General features: G+C 43.7%; 1 protein-coding gene across 1 annotated transcript; it reads left to right on the top strand.

Moving 5' to 3' along the window:
• The first annotated feature begins 1,836 nt into the window (after positions 1-1,836).
• On the top strand, positions 1,837-10,669 carry LOC138800513 (sulfotransferase 1A1-like). The gene is made up of 8 exons (XM_069982246.1): positions 1,837-1,917; positions 3,104-3,238; positions 3,324-3,449; positions 3,660-3,757; positions 9,389-9,515; positions 9,672-9,766; positions 9,846-10,020; positions 10,257-10,669. The coding sequence occupies exons 1-8, from the start codon at positions 1,911-1,913 to the stop codon at positions 10,361-10,363; spliced, it is 870 nt and encodes a 289-aa protein (XP_069838347.1). The 5' UTR covers positions 1,837-1,910; the 3' UTR covers positions 10,364-10,669.
• The last annotated feature ends 5,890 nt before the right edge of the window (positions 10,670-16,559 follow it).

Here is a 16,559-nt window from a genome sequence, read left to right on the forward strand (position 1 = left end):
TGAACCGCATTATAGTAGTTATATTCTTGTATATAGGAGCAGTATTATAGTAGTTATATTCCTGTATATAGGAGCAGTATTATAGTAGTTATATTCCTGTATATAGGGGCAGTATTATAGTAGTTATATTCTTGTATATAGGGGGCAGTATTCTAGTAGTTATATTCTTGTATATAGGAGCAGTATTATAGTAGTTATATTCCTGTGTATAGGGAGCAGTATTATAGTAGTTATATTCTTGTATATAGGGAGCAGTATTATAGTAGTTATATTCTTGTATATAGGAGGCAGTATTATAGTAGTTATATTCTTGTAGGTAAAATAAGATAATCCTTTAATAGTCCCACCATGGGAAAATTCAGTGTGTTATAGCAACATAGATATTACTCATACAAAAAGCTAAAAGGTAAAGTAAAGGCATTACGGTTAAAGTAGACAAAGAGAAAAAAAAGGTAAAAAGGTACAATAAAATAAAACCACAATATTTCTCTTCGCTTTATGGAGTGATCTTAGGTCGGTGTTGGTTGAACAGCCTAACCACAGCAGGAAGAAAAGACTTATGATATCGCTCCTTCTTGCACTTTGGGTGAATTAGCCGGTCACTGACAGTTCTGCCCAGTGCTATCACAGTCTCGTGCATGGGATGGGAGTCATTTTCCAGCATGGAGCTGACCACTCACAAAATCCTTCTCTCTCCCACCACCTGCACTGAGTCCAGGGGACTTCCAAGGACAGAGCTGGCCGTTCTGATCAGCTTGTCCAGTTTGTTCCTATCACTGGTTGATATGCCGCTCCTCCAGCAGGCCACTCCTAAAGGCCCTATTCCACCAACAGATCTGACGACAGATTATCTGCCAAAGATTTGAAGCCAAACCCAGGAGTGGATTTGAAAAAGAGGAGAAATTCAGTCTTTCCTCTATGACCTGTTCTCTGTTTATAGTCTGTTCCTGGGTTTGGCTTCAAATCTTTGGCAGATAATCTGTCGTCAGATCTGTTGGTGGAATAGGGCCTTTAGAAAGATGGTTGATACCACTACATGGTTAAAAAAGAAGTGCGCCCTGGACTCCAAAGGCCCACAGCCTCCTAAGCAGTTAGAGCCTGCTGTGGCCCTTTCTGTATGGGTGTTTATGTGGCAACCCAGTCCAGATTATTATTGAGGACCACACCCAGATATTTATACGTGTTCACTGTCTCAATGTCCGTCCCCCGGATGTCCACTGGTCTTGGAGGAAATTTGCGCTTGCAGAAATCCACCATCATCTCCTTGGTCTTCCCAGCATTGATCCTCAGGTGGTTCCTCTGGCACCAATGAACAAAATCCCTGTTCACTTCTCTGTACTTGGTGTATCTCCTGTATATAGCTGGTTTAACCTGGTTATCTCCTGTATGTAATTATATATGCACAGCTGGTTTAAAATATAATCTCCTCGATATAATGATATGTGTACAGCTGGTATAACCTAGGTATCTCCTGTTTATAGCTGGTATAAACTGGGTATCTTTTGTACATAATTATATATGTACAGCTGGTATAACCTGGGGATTTCCTATATAATTATATATGCACAGCTGCTATAACCTGAGTATTTACTGTATATAATTATATATGTGCAGCTGGTATAAGTTATAATCTCCTGTATATAGTGATATGGAGCATGCTGGTATAACCTGGGCATTTCTTGCTACGTACATCTGCAATGGTTATAGGACCTACAGAAAGCCTCACACATAACAGACGTATTGGGTTAATATGTCTACGAGTTTTACTGTAGTTAATAGTTTTTCCTGTGTGAATAATCGGCTCAATGTAAACCCCGCCTGTCTCTAACCTTATAGATATCTGGCTCTATTACAGAAGACTTGGAACACGACATAGGCAAAGCAGAGAGCAGCCTTCGGAGACCCGCATTATGGACAGTAAGAGATTATTACAGATTCATGTTGAGTTTTGCAAATCATAGACGCATAGTTAAATCAAAGGGATTTATGAGCTATCCTCACTGTATATGAGACATAAGGACCATGAGCATGCAGGAGACTGGGGGACAGGCCTGAGGGTTGCTTATCAAATCTTCTAATGCTAATATAAAATACAAACCTGGGTCACATAACTTAATGTAAGGAAATTGGTGGGGGCTTCTTAGCTATAATCAGTGTCAGACTGGGGTATCTGGGGCTCACCAAAGGATATAATCGTGGGGCCTCACCAATGAAGAACCAGTGGGAAATAACATGTCAGTCAGGGTTAGTACAGGTTCTAAAGTTGCAGGCCCACCGGAGGATCCTCTGGTTCTCTGGTGGGCCAGTCCGACACTGGCTATAATGATAGTGTACCCCGCTCCTGGCACTGCTGGATGTCCTCCCCACTTTCTGTGGAGACGGCTCTGGCACACGCCGCTTTCCCACCCCAGTTTCCTCTTTTTTATTTGCTAACTTTGTGATATTGGCAGTTCGCAAGGTAAAGAAGGCTGGGACCAAGCTGGCACTTTTAGCTGCGTTTATGTCCTAAGCATTGAATCTATAGAATTCATGAAGCCTTTTAGCACCGTCCAATTTTTATGTCCTATATGAGCACTATATGAGCACAGGCGAGATGCCAGGATCTAGTTGGAGGTACTGAGGTTATATCTTGTGCTGCTCATTCACATCTTTCTTGACGTTGCATTTTACTTTGCACAATTTGTCATATTAAACTGAGCAAACATTCCCTGGCTGGCAGCCTTCCAGGGTGAGAAACATGTCACATGAGTAATGTTGGCAGGACCTGAATGTGTACAAAGAGCACCTGAGTATTAAAGGGACAATGTCCAAAATGTAAAAAAAAAATAATTAGTCAGCAAATAAAAACAGATTACAATACATGAACTTTGTTTTTATCTGACTCTAATCAGATCACTGAAGGTGTATGGTCATTTTGATCAAAAATGGATAAAACGTATATATAATTTTTCAGAATTATATCATAATTACTACAGTTTTAAAGGGCAACAAGAATAAAAGAAGGTCAAAAAGTTGTATGTAAAATCTTTTAAATTGTTGAGTCACTTGCAGAAACATTAACTTGAGAGCTCAACTAAGACCCTACTTTACGTTTTGCCTCCAGCTACATCTTATCGCCCCCCTTTAAGACTGGTGGGGAGCATGCCTATTTTAGGAGCCTTCGCAGATAACTGGGAGAATGTGGAGCAATTCCAGTTCAGAGAAGATGATCTGCTCATTTCTACATATCCAAAATCAGGCGAGTATTCACATCCAAGATATACACGATAACACTGGCATCACGTTTACATACTGAAAGCCTATGATGATCTTTTTATTCTCAGGTACAACTTGGGTGAGTAAGATTGTGGATCTCATTCTAAACAAAGGAGACATAGAAGAAAGCCAGAAAGCACCTATTTTTGATCGGATTCCTTTTCTGGAGTGCTCAGATTCAGGCGTACCCTCAGGTATCTTGCGGATGTAGTGAGATAGTAACATATCTGAACAATAATTTATTATATGACTCATCATGGCCACCTTAAAACATGATATTTTGAAGGTAGATGGCGCTTTAAAAAGAGATTATCTAAGTTAAAAATTGATCATGGAATGTGCAAAGTTGAACATTAATGAGGTCAAGTCTCAGTCTTGACCGTGAAATATGTTTCCTTCTTCAGCAACAGAGATCCTCAACAAACTAGACTTCCCGAGGGTGATCAAAACCCATCTCGCAGTAGAGGTTCTTCCTCGAAGTTTCTGGGACAAGAAATTCAAGGTCTTTCATATTATCTTTTTTTTTTTTTTTTTTTAATTTAAATTATCTTTATTTTTATATATAAAATAAAGATGGACATATTTCACATCCATTTAAAAAAAAAAAAACGACATTTCACAGATCCTTCAGGGATACTAAACCGTAATTATCCATCATGGTATTACTTAAATAACGCAAACCACCTTACAATTATTAATTCCTCTACCATTTTTGCCAGAGGCGCTGGAATGTTGCTTCCCCTTTCTTTCCCTTTTCTGGCATAGCAGATATGTTCATATCACTATTTGCGAGACCATGTTACACCATTCCCTTACTGAATGGGGGTTAACATCCACCCAATTTCTCAAAATGGTCAGTCTTGAATAAAGTAGACTTCTTATTACTAACCTGCTATCATCACGGCGTAAAGAGCTAAGGGTTTCACCTAAGGGTCCGTTTACACACACAGATTATCTGACAGATTTTTGCAACCAAAGTCAGGAATGGACTGTAAACACGGAACAGGTCATAAAGGAAAGACTGAGATTTCTCTTTTTTTCAAATCCATTGGCTGCAAAAATCTGGCAGATATCCGTCAGATAATCTATGTGTGTAAACGGACCCTAATGCTAAGTTTACACGAGGCGATTATTGGCCCAATCGTACGATTAACGATTTCGAAGTAATGATTTTTTTTTTATAATGATCAGCGTTTAGACGGTACGATATATCTTACGGAAAAATCGTTTTGCGATCGTGCGCCCGCAGCCCGCCCCCCGCGCCGCCCCGATCGCCCCCTCCCCGCTCCAATCGCCCCCACCGCCGCGGCCAAGAACATACGTTACCTGCTCCGCGCAGCAGGTCTTCGGACATCCCCGGCTCCCCTCTTCAGCGCACTGATTGGCTGAAGAGATGAGCCGGGAATTTCAAACAGCTCCTCTTCAGCCAATCAGTGCTCCTCTTTAGCACTGATTGGCTGAAGGGGAGCCTTTTGAAATTCCCGGTTCATCTCTTCAGCCAATCATTGCAAGGCAGCACTGATTGGCTGAAGAGGGGAGCCGGGAATTTCAAACAACTCCTCTTCAGCCAATCAGTGCTAAAGAGGAGCACTGATTGGCTGAAGAGGAGCTGTTTGAAATTCCCGGCTCATCTCTTCAGCCAATCAGTGCGCTGAAGATGGGATCCGGGGATGTCGGAAGACCTGCTGCGCGGAGCAGGTAACGTATGTTCTTGGCCGCGGCGGTGGGGGCGATCGGAGCGGCGGCGGGTGGGGGTGGCGATTGGAGTGGCGGCGGGTGGGGGTGGCGATTGGAGCGGCGGCGGGTGGGGGTGGCGATTGGAGCGGCGGCGGGTGGGGGTGGCGATCGGAGCGGCGGGGGTGGCGATCGGAGCGGCGGGGGTGGCGATCGGAGCGGCGGGGGTGGCGATCGGAGCGGCAGCGATGGTGGCGATCGGGGCTGCGGGGGTGGCGATCGAGCCGGCGCAGGGGGCTGCGGATGAGAGGGGGGCCGGGCTGTGAGCGGGGGGCTGGGCAGCAGGCGGGGCTGGGGGCGGCCGGACTATCTCGCGACGACTGTTTACAAGGAACGATTGGCGAATTTTTTGCGATCGGCGAACGACGATTTATGAACCTGTTAAAAGATCAAAATGAACGATTTTTCGATCGTTCGCCGCGTTTACACGTACGATTATCGTTCGAATTCGATCGTTATCGCGAACATTCGCCCGATAATCGCTCCGTGTAAACCCAGCATAAGATTGCTACGTATGGTGTCAAGGGAAAGTTGCAACCAATCTTTACAACCAATATCTGCATGAACTCCTCCCAGTAGGTGTGTATCGCAGGACAAGCCCAAAACTTGCTCTAAATCTGCTTTAGTACTAGCAATTCGAGGACACGCTGATGTTTCCCTTAACTTCATTTTATACATCCAGAGAGGAAAGTAATAGCTCCTGTGTAAGATTCTGAACTGTGTTAATTTATGTTTTTCACATAATGCTACACTATTGATATTACCGACAACGCTATCCCAGCTCTCATCAGAAATCACGCCCCAGGTTTTCTCCCATCTAGAACGGCAAAATCTACTGATCTCCATGGCTTCTTCCGACATAATACCTCTATAAATGGCAGACAAGCCTTTCCTCATAGCCCCTATACCCTGTATAGTGTGCATAACCACATTGTACGAAGGGCCCAAGAAATCCACATCCGCAGACTTACTTGCTGCATGTGCCAACTGTAAGTAAAAAAAACCTAATTATTATGCAGCTGAAATTCTTCAGTGATATCATTAAATGCTTGGATTTTACCCTGGTAAAATAATTGTGATACCCATCTCAACCCCCTATCTAACCAAAATTGTTTATTCAGAATTTTCCCAAATTCGGGAAGGCACACATTGTCCCATAATGGAGTGAACGCCAAGTGCCCCTTTACCTTACATTTATCCTTAGGTGCATTCCAAACACAAACATATAACCGTTCTATTGTACAATCATCATTATTAGACCTCCCATTCAACCTTCCAGATTCCAGCAATTCAAATATATTGTGTGTCTTATATTTGTAATTCAAATGTCTAATAAGTGATACATTGTTATCCTTAACAAAGATAGCTGTGCCACCAAGAAATACACCCTAATATTAGGCATAGAATATCCTCCTCTCTTTCTGTGAATACTAAACTTCTCATATTTAATACATACACGCTTCCTCCCCCAAAACAAATTCCCCAATAAAACTTCTATTTTTGTAATCCATTTGTCGTTGATCCAGATGGGGGATGCGCAGAACAAAAACAACAACTGTGGCAGAGTCACCATCTTAATTATAGCTAAGCGGTCGGCCATGGAGATAGGTAGTCTCTTTCAGATCTCTTTTCGCTTTTTCAAATTTTGTATGAAAAGGGGATAGGTTTGCTGATATAAAACTCTCACTGTTCACCATTATTTTAATCCCCAGATATTCCAATGATTATGTGTTCATAACAATACGTATATTACCTATCGGGTTTACTATCTACTCATCTAGAGGGAGTAACCATTATTTGCCCTAATTAATTTCCAGCCCGAAGAGGGCTCCAAATTAGGGATGAGCAAACCGGGTTCGAGTCGATCCGAACCAGATCGTTCGGCATTCGATTAGTGGCGGCTGCTGAACTTGGATAAAGCTCTAAGGTTGTCTGGAAAACATGGATACAGCCAATGACTATATCCATGTTTTCCACATAGCCTTAGGGCTTTATCCAACTTCAGCAGCCACCGCTAATCAAATGCCGAAAGTTCGGGTTCGGATGGACTCGAGCATGCTCCAGGTTCGCTCATCTCTACTCCAAATCTCTCTAAAGTGGCAATTATCCCAGGTATATACCTCACTGGATCGGTAACAAACATCAGGATGTCGTCCACATAAAGTAAGATCTTATTACCTTCACCTTCAAAGCCAAAACCCTTGAAAACCGAATGCTGTCGTGACCATGCTGCAAGAGGCTCAATATACAATGCAAATAAAAGGGGGGAGAGAGTGCCCCTACTAAAGGGAAAACAGCTGGAGGAGGCACTATTAATCATAAGCTGCGCAACCGGGTCATTATACAGTGTCCGGATCCAGCCAATAAACTCCCGGCGCAGGCCCAAACGTGCCAGGCATTGCCATGAAAATCCCCACTCCACCCTGACGAATGCTTTAGTGGCGTAAAGTGACAGAATGTAGCGGGATCCAGGGGGACTAAACTGGATATTAGAAAATACTTTGGTGAGATTGTCTTGCACCGTCCAACCTGAGACAAAACCCCCCCCTGTTCTGGGCCTACAAGGGCAGTTATTATGCTTGCCAGCCGCTTTGCTATAACCTTTGCAAAAAGTTTAACATCAGTGTTTAATAATGATATTGGTCTTTATGCGCCCATATCTGCTGCATCCTTATTTTTCTTCTTGATAAGTATAATTTGGGCTTCCCTCATGGACTGTGGCAGCCTCCCCCTCCTACAGGATTCATTAAGAGCCTGAAGCAGCATGGGCAGGACAGCATCAGCCAAAAACTCTGAAATGGCAGACCATTGGCAGAGTTTCCAATAAAAGATCTCAGTGAATCTTTTAGTTCCTGCAAAGTGATATCCTCCTGCAACCACCCCCTTTTTTCCTTCGGGAGAGGAGCGAGGTCGACACTGTCCAAGAAAGCGCCGATCTCCCCCTCCCTAACTTCACTTTCCGAGCTACATAAATTAACAAAATAATCCAAAAATTCCTGTTATATCCTAGACCAATTGACCCTTACTATTCCCGATTGCAGAGATATCCTGTCTACTATGCTTTCACTTCAGAATCTCTGCTAAGATGTTATTCGGTTTGCCTCCACTCATATATCGTTTTTGACCCTGAAAGAATGCTTTATGTTGGGCTTTTTCGGTTAGGAAATTTCCATAGTTTTTTGGGCCTCCTGAAGCACCTTCCAACTCTCTTCTGATTTATTTGAGCCAAATGAGGCATTAGCTATATCCACCTCCTTAATAAGCCCTCTCTCCCTCCCGGCCAGCTCTTTTTTTTTTTTTTTTACAGACCAACTTGAAGAAGATACCTCTCAGGAAAGCTTTTAGAGTATCACAGACAATAAATATATCTGCGGAGTTTCTATTCCTCTCTCAAAAAGCAAGGATTTCTCTCTTTACTTCTTCATCCTTCTGAAGCACCGTTAGCCAATAGGGGTTTAGCCTGAAGGGAGGAGGAGCAAATCTCATTTTCCCACCAAGCTCAATAGTTATAGGAGTGTGATCTGATATTGATCTAGGTTCTATTTTGATTTTTTTTATGAATTTCAATGCCTTCTTATTACACAGCACCAGGTCTATTCTAGATGCTATGTCGTGTGAGGAACTGTAATAGGTAAACTCCATTCTACCTGGGTTCGTCACATGACAGGCATCCACCCTACCCAATTCCTCACAAAAGTCTACCCAATGGAGACATGGTCTGTTACCGAGGTCCTAGGGCACGTTTCTTATCCTCCATGTAGTTTATTACACAGTTAAAGTCTCCTACAACGTAGCTCGTTACATAATTCTTTTCATTCATGAACCCAGCTAATTTAAGCAGGATCTCACTTTTAAAGGGAGGGGCAATGTATACTGCTGCAAATATAGTTTCCACCCCCTCCAGCCTCCCGTGCAAAAAAATAAACCTACCATATTCATTAACCTTAACTGCATTAATAACTAAATCAATTTTATTATGAATAAATACTGAAATACCAAAGGAATATGACGAACAGACCGAATGATATTTTGCTTGCGCCCAGTTAGAAGGAGGAATAACATCCCTGGTAGCATGAGTTTCTACTAGAACAACTATTGCAGGTAGATGTTTATTTAGAACATCCGAAATTATACTCGTTTTCAGTCTGTCCGACATTCCCCTAACATTCCAAACAAAAACTCTATTGCTCAGAGAAGGTCTTTCATATTTAAAACTTATGCACAAAATAAAGTCTTTGCTTTTATTTATTTATTTTTTGTTGAAGCACAAACATTCATAAGAGAATGTCCAAAACGCTAAGGTTATGACAGGGCTATCCTCGAAAGCTGTAAATCAGAATGACTGAAGACCAATTCGTTGAAATCTGTCCATCTAATAACCTCTAACACATCCTTCTAGATCATCTACGTGGCCAGAAATGCAAAGGATGTGGCCGTGTCATACTATCACTTCTATAGAATGGCAATTCGGCATCCTGATCCAGGAACATGGGATGAGTTTCTGAACAGCTACATGGAGGGGAATGGTACGTGTGTCTATAGCTTTGTGAGGTTGGCTCAAAAATCAGCCAAACATAAACGCTTAATCTGAATGTGATCTACGCAGGGACAGAGGTGGTATTGGTGTACAACGCATTTCTTTAATAGTTTGATATATGTTAACATAGTTTCTGTCTCCACAGTTGCGTTTGGGCGCTGGAGCACTCATGTGAAAAACTGGTGGAAGATAAGGCAGCAAAAAGATATCTTGTACCTGTTTTACGAGGACATGCTTGAAGTGAGACGTGGTTCTTTGGTCCATTATCCTACCTCAGATATCTCTAATGAGTGTTTAACATTAACTATTTTTCTGGCAGGATCCAAGGCGCGAGATGGAAAAAGTACTGAAGTTCATGGAAAGGGAAATATCTGATGAAGTTATGGAGAAGATTCTCAATCACACGTCCTTTCAGGCCATGAAGAACAACCCCATGGACAATTATAGCACCTTCCCATTCATGGATCAATCCATCTCACCATTTATGAGAAAAGGTACAATATAGTTCTTGTTGATGCAACAACAATATTGTCATTATAGGACTGGGTTCTGCATGTGATAAATCAGACACTGAATCAGTTTCTGAATTAAACGCTATTTCCAATGATGCAGCACATACAGAGAACACATTTTAGGAAAATTACTAGTCTTGTTGAAAGCCAATGGAGGTTTGGGAGACTCAAGATGTTCTGCATTGTTTTTGACTCGAGATATTCACATCTCCTCTTAGGAATCTTTGGAGACTGGAAGAATGACTTCACGGTTTCTCAAAATGAGAAGTTTGATGAATATTATCGCCAAGAGATGGCAGACACTGACTTGACCTTCCGTATGTAGGAACCAACATTGTTCAGGACCTTCCCATGAGTAAAGACCTGATGTCAGCTGGATATTTGTTTGCAAGAACATAAATTCTCCACCTAATCATATTGCAATGTTCAACTTTTTTTTTTTTTTTTTTTAATACTTATTTTACCCCTGAGTGACCAAGCCTATTTGGGCCTTAATGACCAGGCTTATTTTTTTTTAAATCGGACCTGTCTCACTTTATGCACTTATAACATATGCTAGTGATTGAGATTTTTTTTCCTAACATATGGTAATTTATGTTAGTGGCAAAATTTGGTCACCATCTTCTGTGTTTTTTGGGAAAAACCTCAAAATATCGTGAAAAATTTGCACTTAACAAACTTTGAAATTCTTTGCTTCTAAAAAAAAAAAAAAGTCACATGACATAAATTAGTTACTAAGTCACATTATCAAAATGTCCTCTTTATTTTGATTTTATTTCGTAAACATATATTACTTTTTTAGGGTGTTACAGGGCTTAGAAGTTATCAAATTTTCATGAAATTTCCAGGGACCAGTTCTTTTTTAAGTGAATTTAGGAGACTTGTATACTGGAAACCCCCATAAGTGGCCCCATTTTGGAAACTAAACAGCTTAAAGAATCTAGGGGTATAATGAGCATTTTGACCCTACAGGGGCTTGAGAAAAGTATTCACCATTAGGCCGTAAAAAAAAATGGAAAATAGAAATTTTCCAATAATATATTTGTTTAGATTAAAGCATCTCATTTTCACAATAAACATGAGAGAAAAAGCACCCCAAAATTTGTAAAGCAGGTTCTCCTGAGTACAACAGTACCCCATTTGTGGGCATAAACCACTGTATGCCACTAATTAGCATTTCCAGTTCAGATTTTGCTGAAGTTGTTTCTAAGCACTAGGTGCGTTTGCAGTGCCCCTATAGTGCCAGCAGAGTAAAATCCCCCCAAAAGTCATCACATTTTGGAAAGTGCACCCCTCAAAGAATTCATCTTGGGGTGTAATGACCATTTTGACCCCACAGGTATTAGAGGAAAGTATACAAACTAGACCGTAAAAATGAAAAAAAAAAATGAATTTTTTCAATAATATGTTTGATTAGTTTGAAATTTCCCAATTTCACTAGGAACAGGGGAGAAAACGCACACCAAAATTTGTAACGGATGTTCTCCTGAGTACAACGGTACCCCATATGTGGGCATAAACCACTGTATGGGCACACAGCCGGGTTTAGAAGGGAAAGAGTGTCATTTTGGTTACAGGCAATCTGTGGGTGTTTACTGGCTATCTGGGGGGGTTTACTAGCTATTAGGGGTAGTGACAGGCAATCTGGGGTGGTTACGGGCAGTCTGTGCCAATCTGGGGTGGTTACAGGCAATCTGGTGTGGTTATGGGCAATCTGGGGGTATTTATTGGCTATCTGGGGTGGTCACGGGCAATCGGGGGTGTTGACAGGTAATCTGAGCGGTTACAGGTAAACTGGAGTGGTTACAAGTACTATGGGGCACTTGACTTTGGTGACGGGATAAAAAGTGCAGGCAGCATTTGGAACAAGCGATAAGCGGTATATAGTATATACCGCTGATCGCTTGTACCAGGACCACACCAGGTGACCCCCAATTATTGCCCCATGCTCTCTGCCACCTCTGGTGGTGGAGAGAGTGGGGCTTTGATCATTTTTAGCAATCCATCACTGTGAACAGAGTCTGTGATGGCGGCGGCCATCTTGAATCAGATGGCCGCCCAGGGAGGGGAGGGGTAGTAACCGGGTCACTAGGGTTAATCCTGGGGACGTTTTCATCTCCTCTCACCGTGTATTCACGGTGAGAAGAGATTATAATTATTATTTATAGAAAGTGTTCAGCTGTGCTGGCAATGCCCGTGGCCGCCGTTATGCTGTTAATAACGGTGATCGCCGGTGAGGGGACTGGACGGGACTGACCCCACACTCTGCCCCAACCCCTCAGCTACCTCCGATAGTTAAGAGGAGGGGGCTGCTGGACTTACCGGCGCTGCTGCACTATTCTGCGCCATCGCCATAAAGAGCTGATGGCAGCAGAATAGAGCCCATTAGTGACCGCAGTAAAAATCCATATCAGCGGTCACTACTAACATAATAAATGTATACTCTGAGTCACTGCGGTTATACCGATACCAAATTTGTGTAGTTTTGTTTTTACCTATTACCACTTTGGCGCAATAGAAACTATTTTTCTTGCAAAAACCCACAAAAACTGGTCATCACATTTCAAGATCTATAGCGTTCTTATCCTTTGCGCGACAGAGTTGGTTTAGGGCTTATATTTTGCGGGAAGATCTGTAGTTTCTATTGATACCAAGTTATATATGTATATGACTTTTCGATCTCTGTTATCACACATTTTCTAAAGCGGATTGATAAAATACAGCTATTCTGGTAGTTTTTTTTTTTACAGCGTGTGTTGTGCGATATAATTATTGATATAGTGTTATAGATTGGGTCGTTACGGACGTAACAATACCAAATATGTATAGGATTTGTGTTTTTGATCTGTTTTATGTAATGTTTTATAGTGTATGGGGAATGTAATGCATTTTTATTATGGGGGAGTGTGTGGGGGGGGTGTTTTGGCGCACTTTTATTTTACTTTTACACTAGTGTACATTACTGTACACTAGTGTAATACTAATCAGTGATCTTTGATCACTGATACAATACACTGCACTACTACTGTATTGCAGTGTATTGTATTATGCATCATGCTGACAGGCAATCTGCACAGCCATGCCTATCGGCATGTTGGCGTGTCCATGGTATGCCCGATGGCCTTTAACAGGCCCCCGGGGACTACCATGGACTACCAGGCCCCCGGGGACTACCATAAGATGCCGCTGTCATGATTTGACAGCGGCATTTAACGGGTTAAACTACCCGGAGGTATATAGGAGCAGTATTATATTCCTGTATATACGGGCAGTATTATAGTAGTTATATTCCTGTATATAGGAGCAATCAGTGGCGGTCTTTGGCACCAAGCACCCCAAGCGATCGCTTGGGGCCCCCAACATCCAGGGGGGCCCCCATGCTCCGCTCTTGTGCTCAAGACCGCTGGACAGGGCCGCTGCCCCGCTCGCTGCTGCCATCTAAACTGTAACTATGAGCACTCATAATGAGCGCTCATAGTTACATGCAGCAGCACTGACAGGGCGGGAGACATTGGCCCCCTTCCTGTCAGTCACTCTTGTGGCTGCAGGAAGGGTTTTCCCTGCGGTCACAAGTGGCAGCTTTGTCCTTGTGGTGCCGGCGCTCTAGTGACATCACTGGAGCATCGGCGCCAGGACAAGGGGAGTGCGGCCTCTTGTGACCGCAGGGACAACCCTTCCTGCGGCCACAAGAGTGAAGAGAAGAGGAGACGCCCGGACCCAGGTGAGTATAAGTGTTTGTTTTATTGTTATATACTATATGGGAGGGGGAGCACAAAGGGGCCTGTGTAACTGGGGGAGCGCACATCGGGGGTCTATATAAATGGGGGGAGCACACAGGGGGGCTATATAACAGGGGGAGCACACAGGGGGGCTATAGACTAATGGGGCAGCAGAATGGGGTCTATATACAACTTGGAGAGCACACAGGAGGTCTATATCCAAGTGGGAGAGCACACAGGGGGGCTATACACTACTGGGGGAGCATACAGGGGTCTATATACTACTGGTGGGGCACACAGGGGGTCTATATACTACTGGGGGAACATAAAGGGGGTCTATATACTACTTGTGAGGCATACAGGTGGTCTACATATAACTGGGGGAGCACACAGGGGTCTGTATACAACTGGGGCAGCACACAAGAGGTCTATATAATACTGGGGGGGCACACAGGGGGTCTATATAATACTGGGGGGCACATGGGGTCTATATAATACTGGGGGGGGCACACGGGGGGTCTATATACTACTGGGGTAACCACACAGGGGGTTTATATACTACTGGAGGAGCACACAGGGGTCTATATCTAAGTGGGAGAGCACACAGGGGGTCTATATCCAAGTGGGGGAGCACACAGGGGGGGATAAATACCCCTGAGGGAGCACACAGGGGGCCTATATACAGTGGGGGAGCACACAGGGGGTATATACAACTGGGGGCAGCACACAGGGGGTCTATATACTTCTGGGGGAGCACACGGGGGGCTATATATAACTGGGGGAACACAGGGGTTTATATACTACTGGGGGAAGCAAACAAGGGCTATATCCTACTGGGGGCAGGACACAGTATATATTACTGGCGGTAGCGCACAAGGGGTATATACTACTGGGGGCAACACACAGCGGTCTATTGTTTTGGAACGCGTGTCGAGGGGGGGGGGCCCAGACATAACTTCGCTTGGGGCCCCAGAAATGCCAAGACCGTCCCTGGGAGCAATATTAGTTATATTCCTGTATATAGGAGCAGTATTATAGTAGTAATATTCTTGTATATAGAAGCAGTATTATAGTAGTTATATTCCTGTATATAGGAGCAGTATAATAGTAGTTATATTCTTGTATATAGGAGCAGTATTATAGTAGTTATATTCCTGTATATAGGAGCAGTATAATAGTAGTTATATTTTTGTATATAGGAGCAGTATAAAAGTAGTTATATTCTTGTATATAGGAGCAGTATTATATTAGTTATAGTGGGGAAGTGGAGCAACAAAGACCTGAGCACAACCGGCGTAGCAATCAGTCCAGCCGATTCAATGGAGCTCAGGATAAACACAGGTGGGCGGCTACTCCAATAAAGACATCTGCGTGGTGGTGCACGGAGAAATAAACAGTCAATATGAAGATATGGAGAGAAAAGAAAATGTCCAGCACTCACCAATTGCTTGATAGCAGAACTTTATTCCGTCTTTATTTCATTGAAGTGAAGCGGCAGGGAGGGGAGAGGTGCGGAACAGGTCTCTAATGGTGACGGCCGTTTCTGGCCTCTAGGGCCTGTCGTCTAGCCGAGAGCATGCGCCGTGCAACAGGAAGGGGAGTGAAATAGACACAGGTGCAATCACGTGACTAGTGATGATTAAAAACATATTCACTTAGCAACAAAATATCACAAGAACACAGTTAGATCGTTTCTTTCATTTAGGCCTAGGGGACCCGTAGCATCAAGACCTGTAATCCATAAGGACTCTCTCCTAAGCAGGGTTTGGTGCTGGTCTCCACCACCTCTGCCGAAAATAGGGTCTAACCTATATCAACGATCAGCCGATGATCGTTGTCGATCGATAATTCGGCCGATTATCGTTCCGTGTAATAGTACCCTAATCATCAATTTGTGGACGATGTGTTTATGGTATGGAGTGACTCCAAGGAATCTTTCTGTGAATTCGTGCAATTCCTTAATGAACAAAATAATAGAAATATGTTTTTTACATACAAATTTGGGGGTACCACATTAGAATTCCTAGATGTCCTCGTAGAGATAGATAATGACAACATAAAAACAACATAAAAACCTCTGTATATAGAAAGCCTACTGCGTGCAACTCCCTTCTCCACTTCGCCAGCTCACACCCAACTGTCGTCAAAAAAGCTATCCCCTACGGACAAATGCTACGTCTACGTAGAGTTAATAATGATGACGACACATTTAGGGTACAGGCTGGCGATTTGGAGAAGAGACTGGCACGCAGGGGTTACTCACAGACCGTGGTCCAAGATCAGTGGTGGATTATAATATGGGCGGCCGCCCGGGGCCCGAGGCTCCAGGGGGCCCATGCCGCCCACATTATTACTATGCATGAGGTTACACAGCAGCACATCACTTTCGGGGCCCAGTGGGCCCCTGAGTGATGTGCTGCTGTGGCGTGCTGTCCCTAGAGTCCCCCCCACTGTCCTGCATGAACTGCGGCTGTACGCTGCTCCAGGTGGGCGGGACGCAGCGCAGCGGTCAGAGGAAGCTGTTGATGCAGGAAGTGAGGCTGAGCTGACCGCGTCTGTGCCTCATTGCAGCCAGCAGTCTGGGGCCCTGTTTCCTCCCCTATCTGCTCTCCTCTGCTGTCGGGGGAGGAGCGGAGGAAAACCCGGTGCCCACCTGGAGGAAGATAGAGGCAAAACTGCAGTGAGCCTGCAGTCTGGGGTCCTGCATGGGAGGAGGGGGAGGGACGGAAGAACCCAGTGCCGGGACCAGGAGGAAGGAGGAGAGGCGCAAGAGGCTGCTGTCTGCTGACAACAAGGAGTTTC

This window comes from Dendropsophus ebraccatus, chromosome 9 (assembly GCF_027789765.1).
Source record: "Dendropsophus ebraccatus isolate aDenEbr1 chromosome 9, aDenEbr1.pat, whole genome shotgun sequence".
Classification (NCBI taxonomy): Eukaryota; Metazoa; Chordata; class Amphibia; order Anura; family Hylidae; genus Dendropsophus; species Dendropsophus ebraccatus.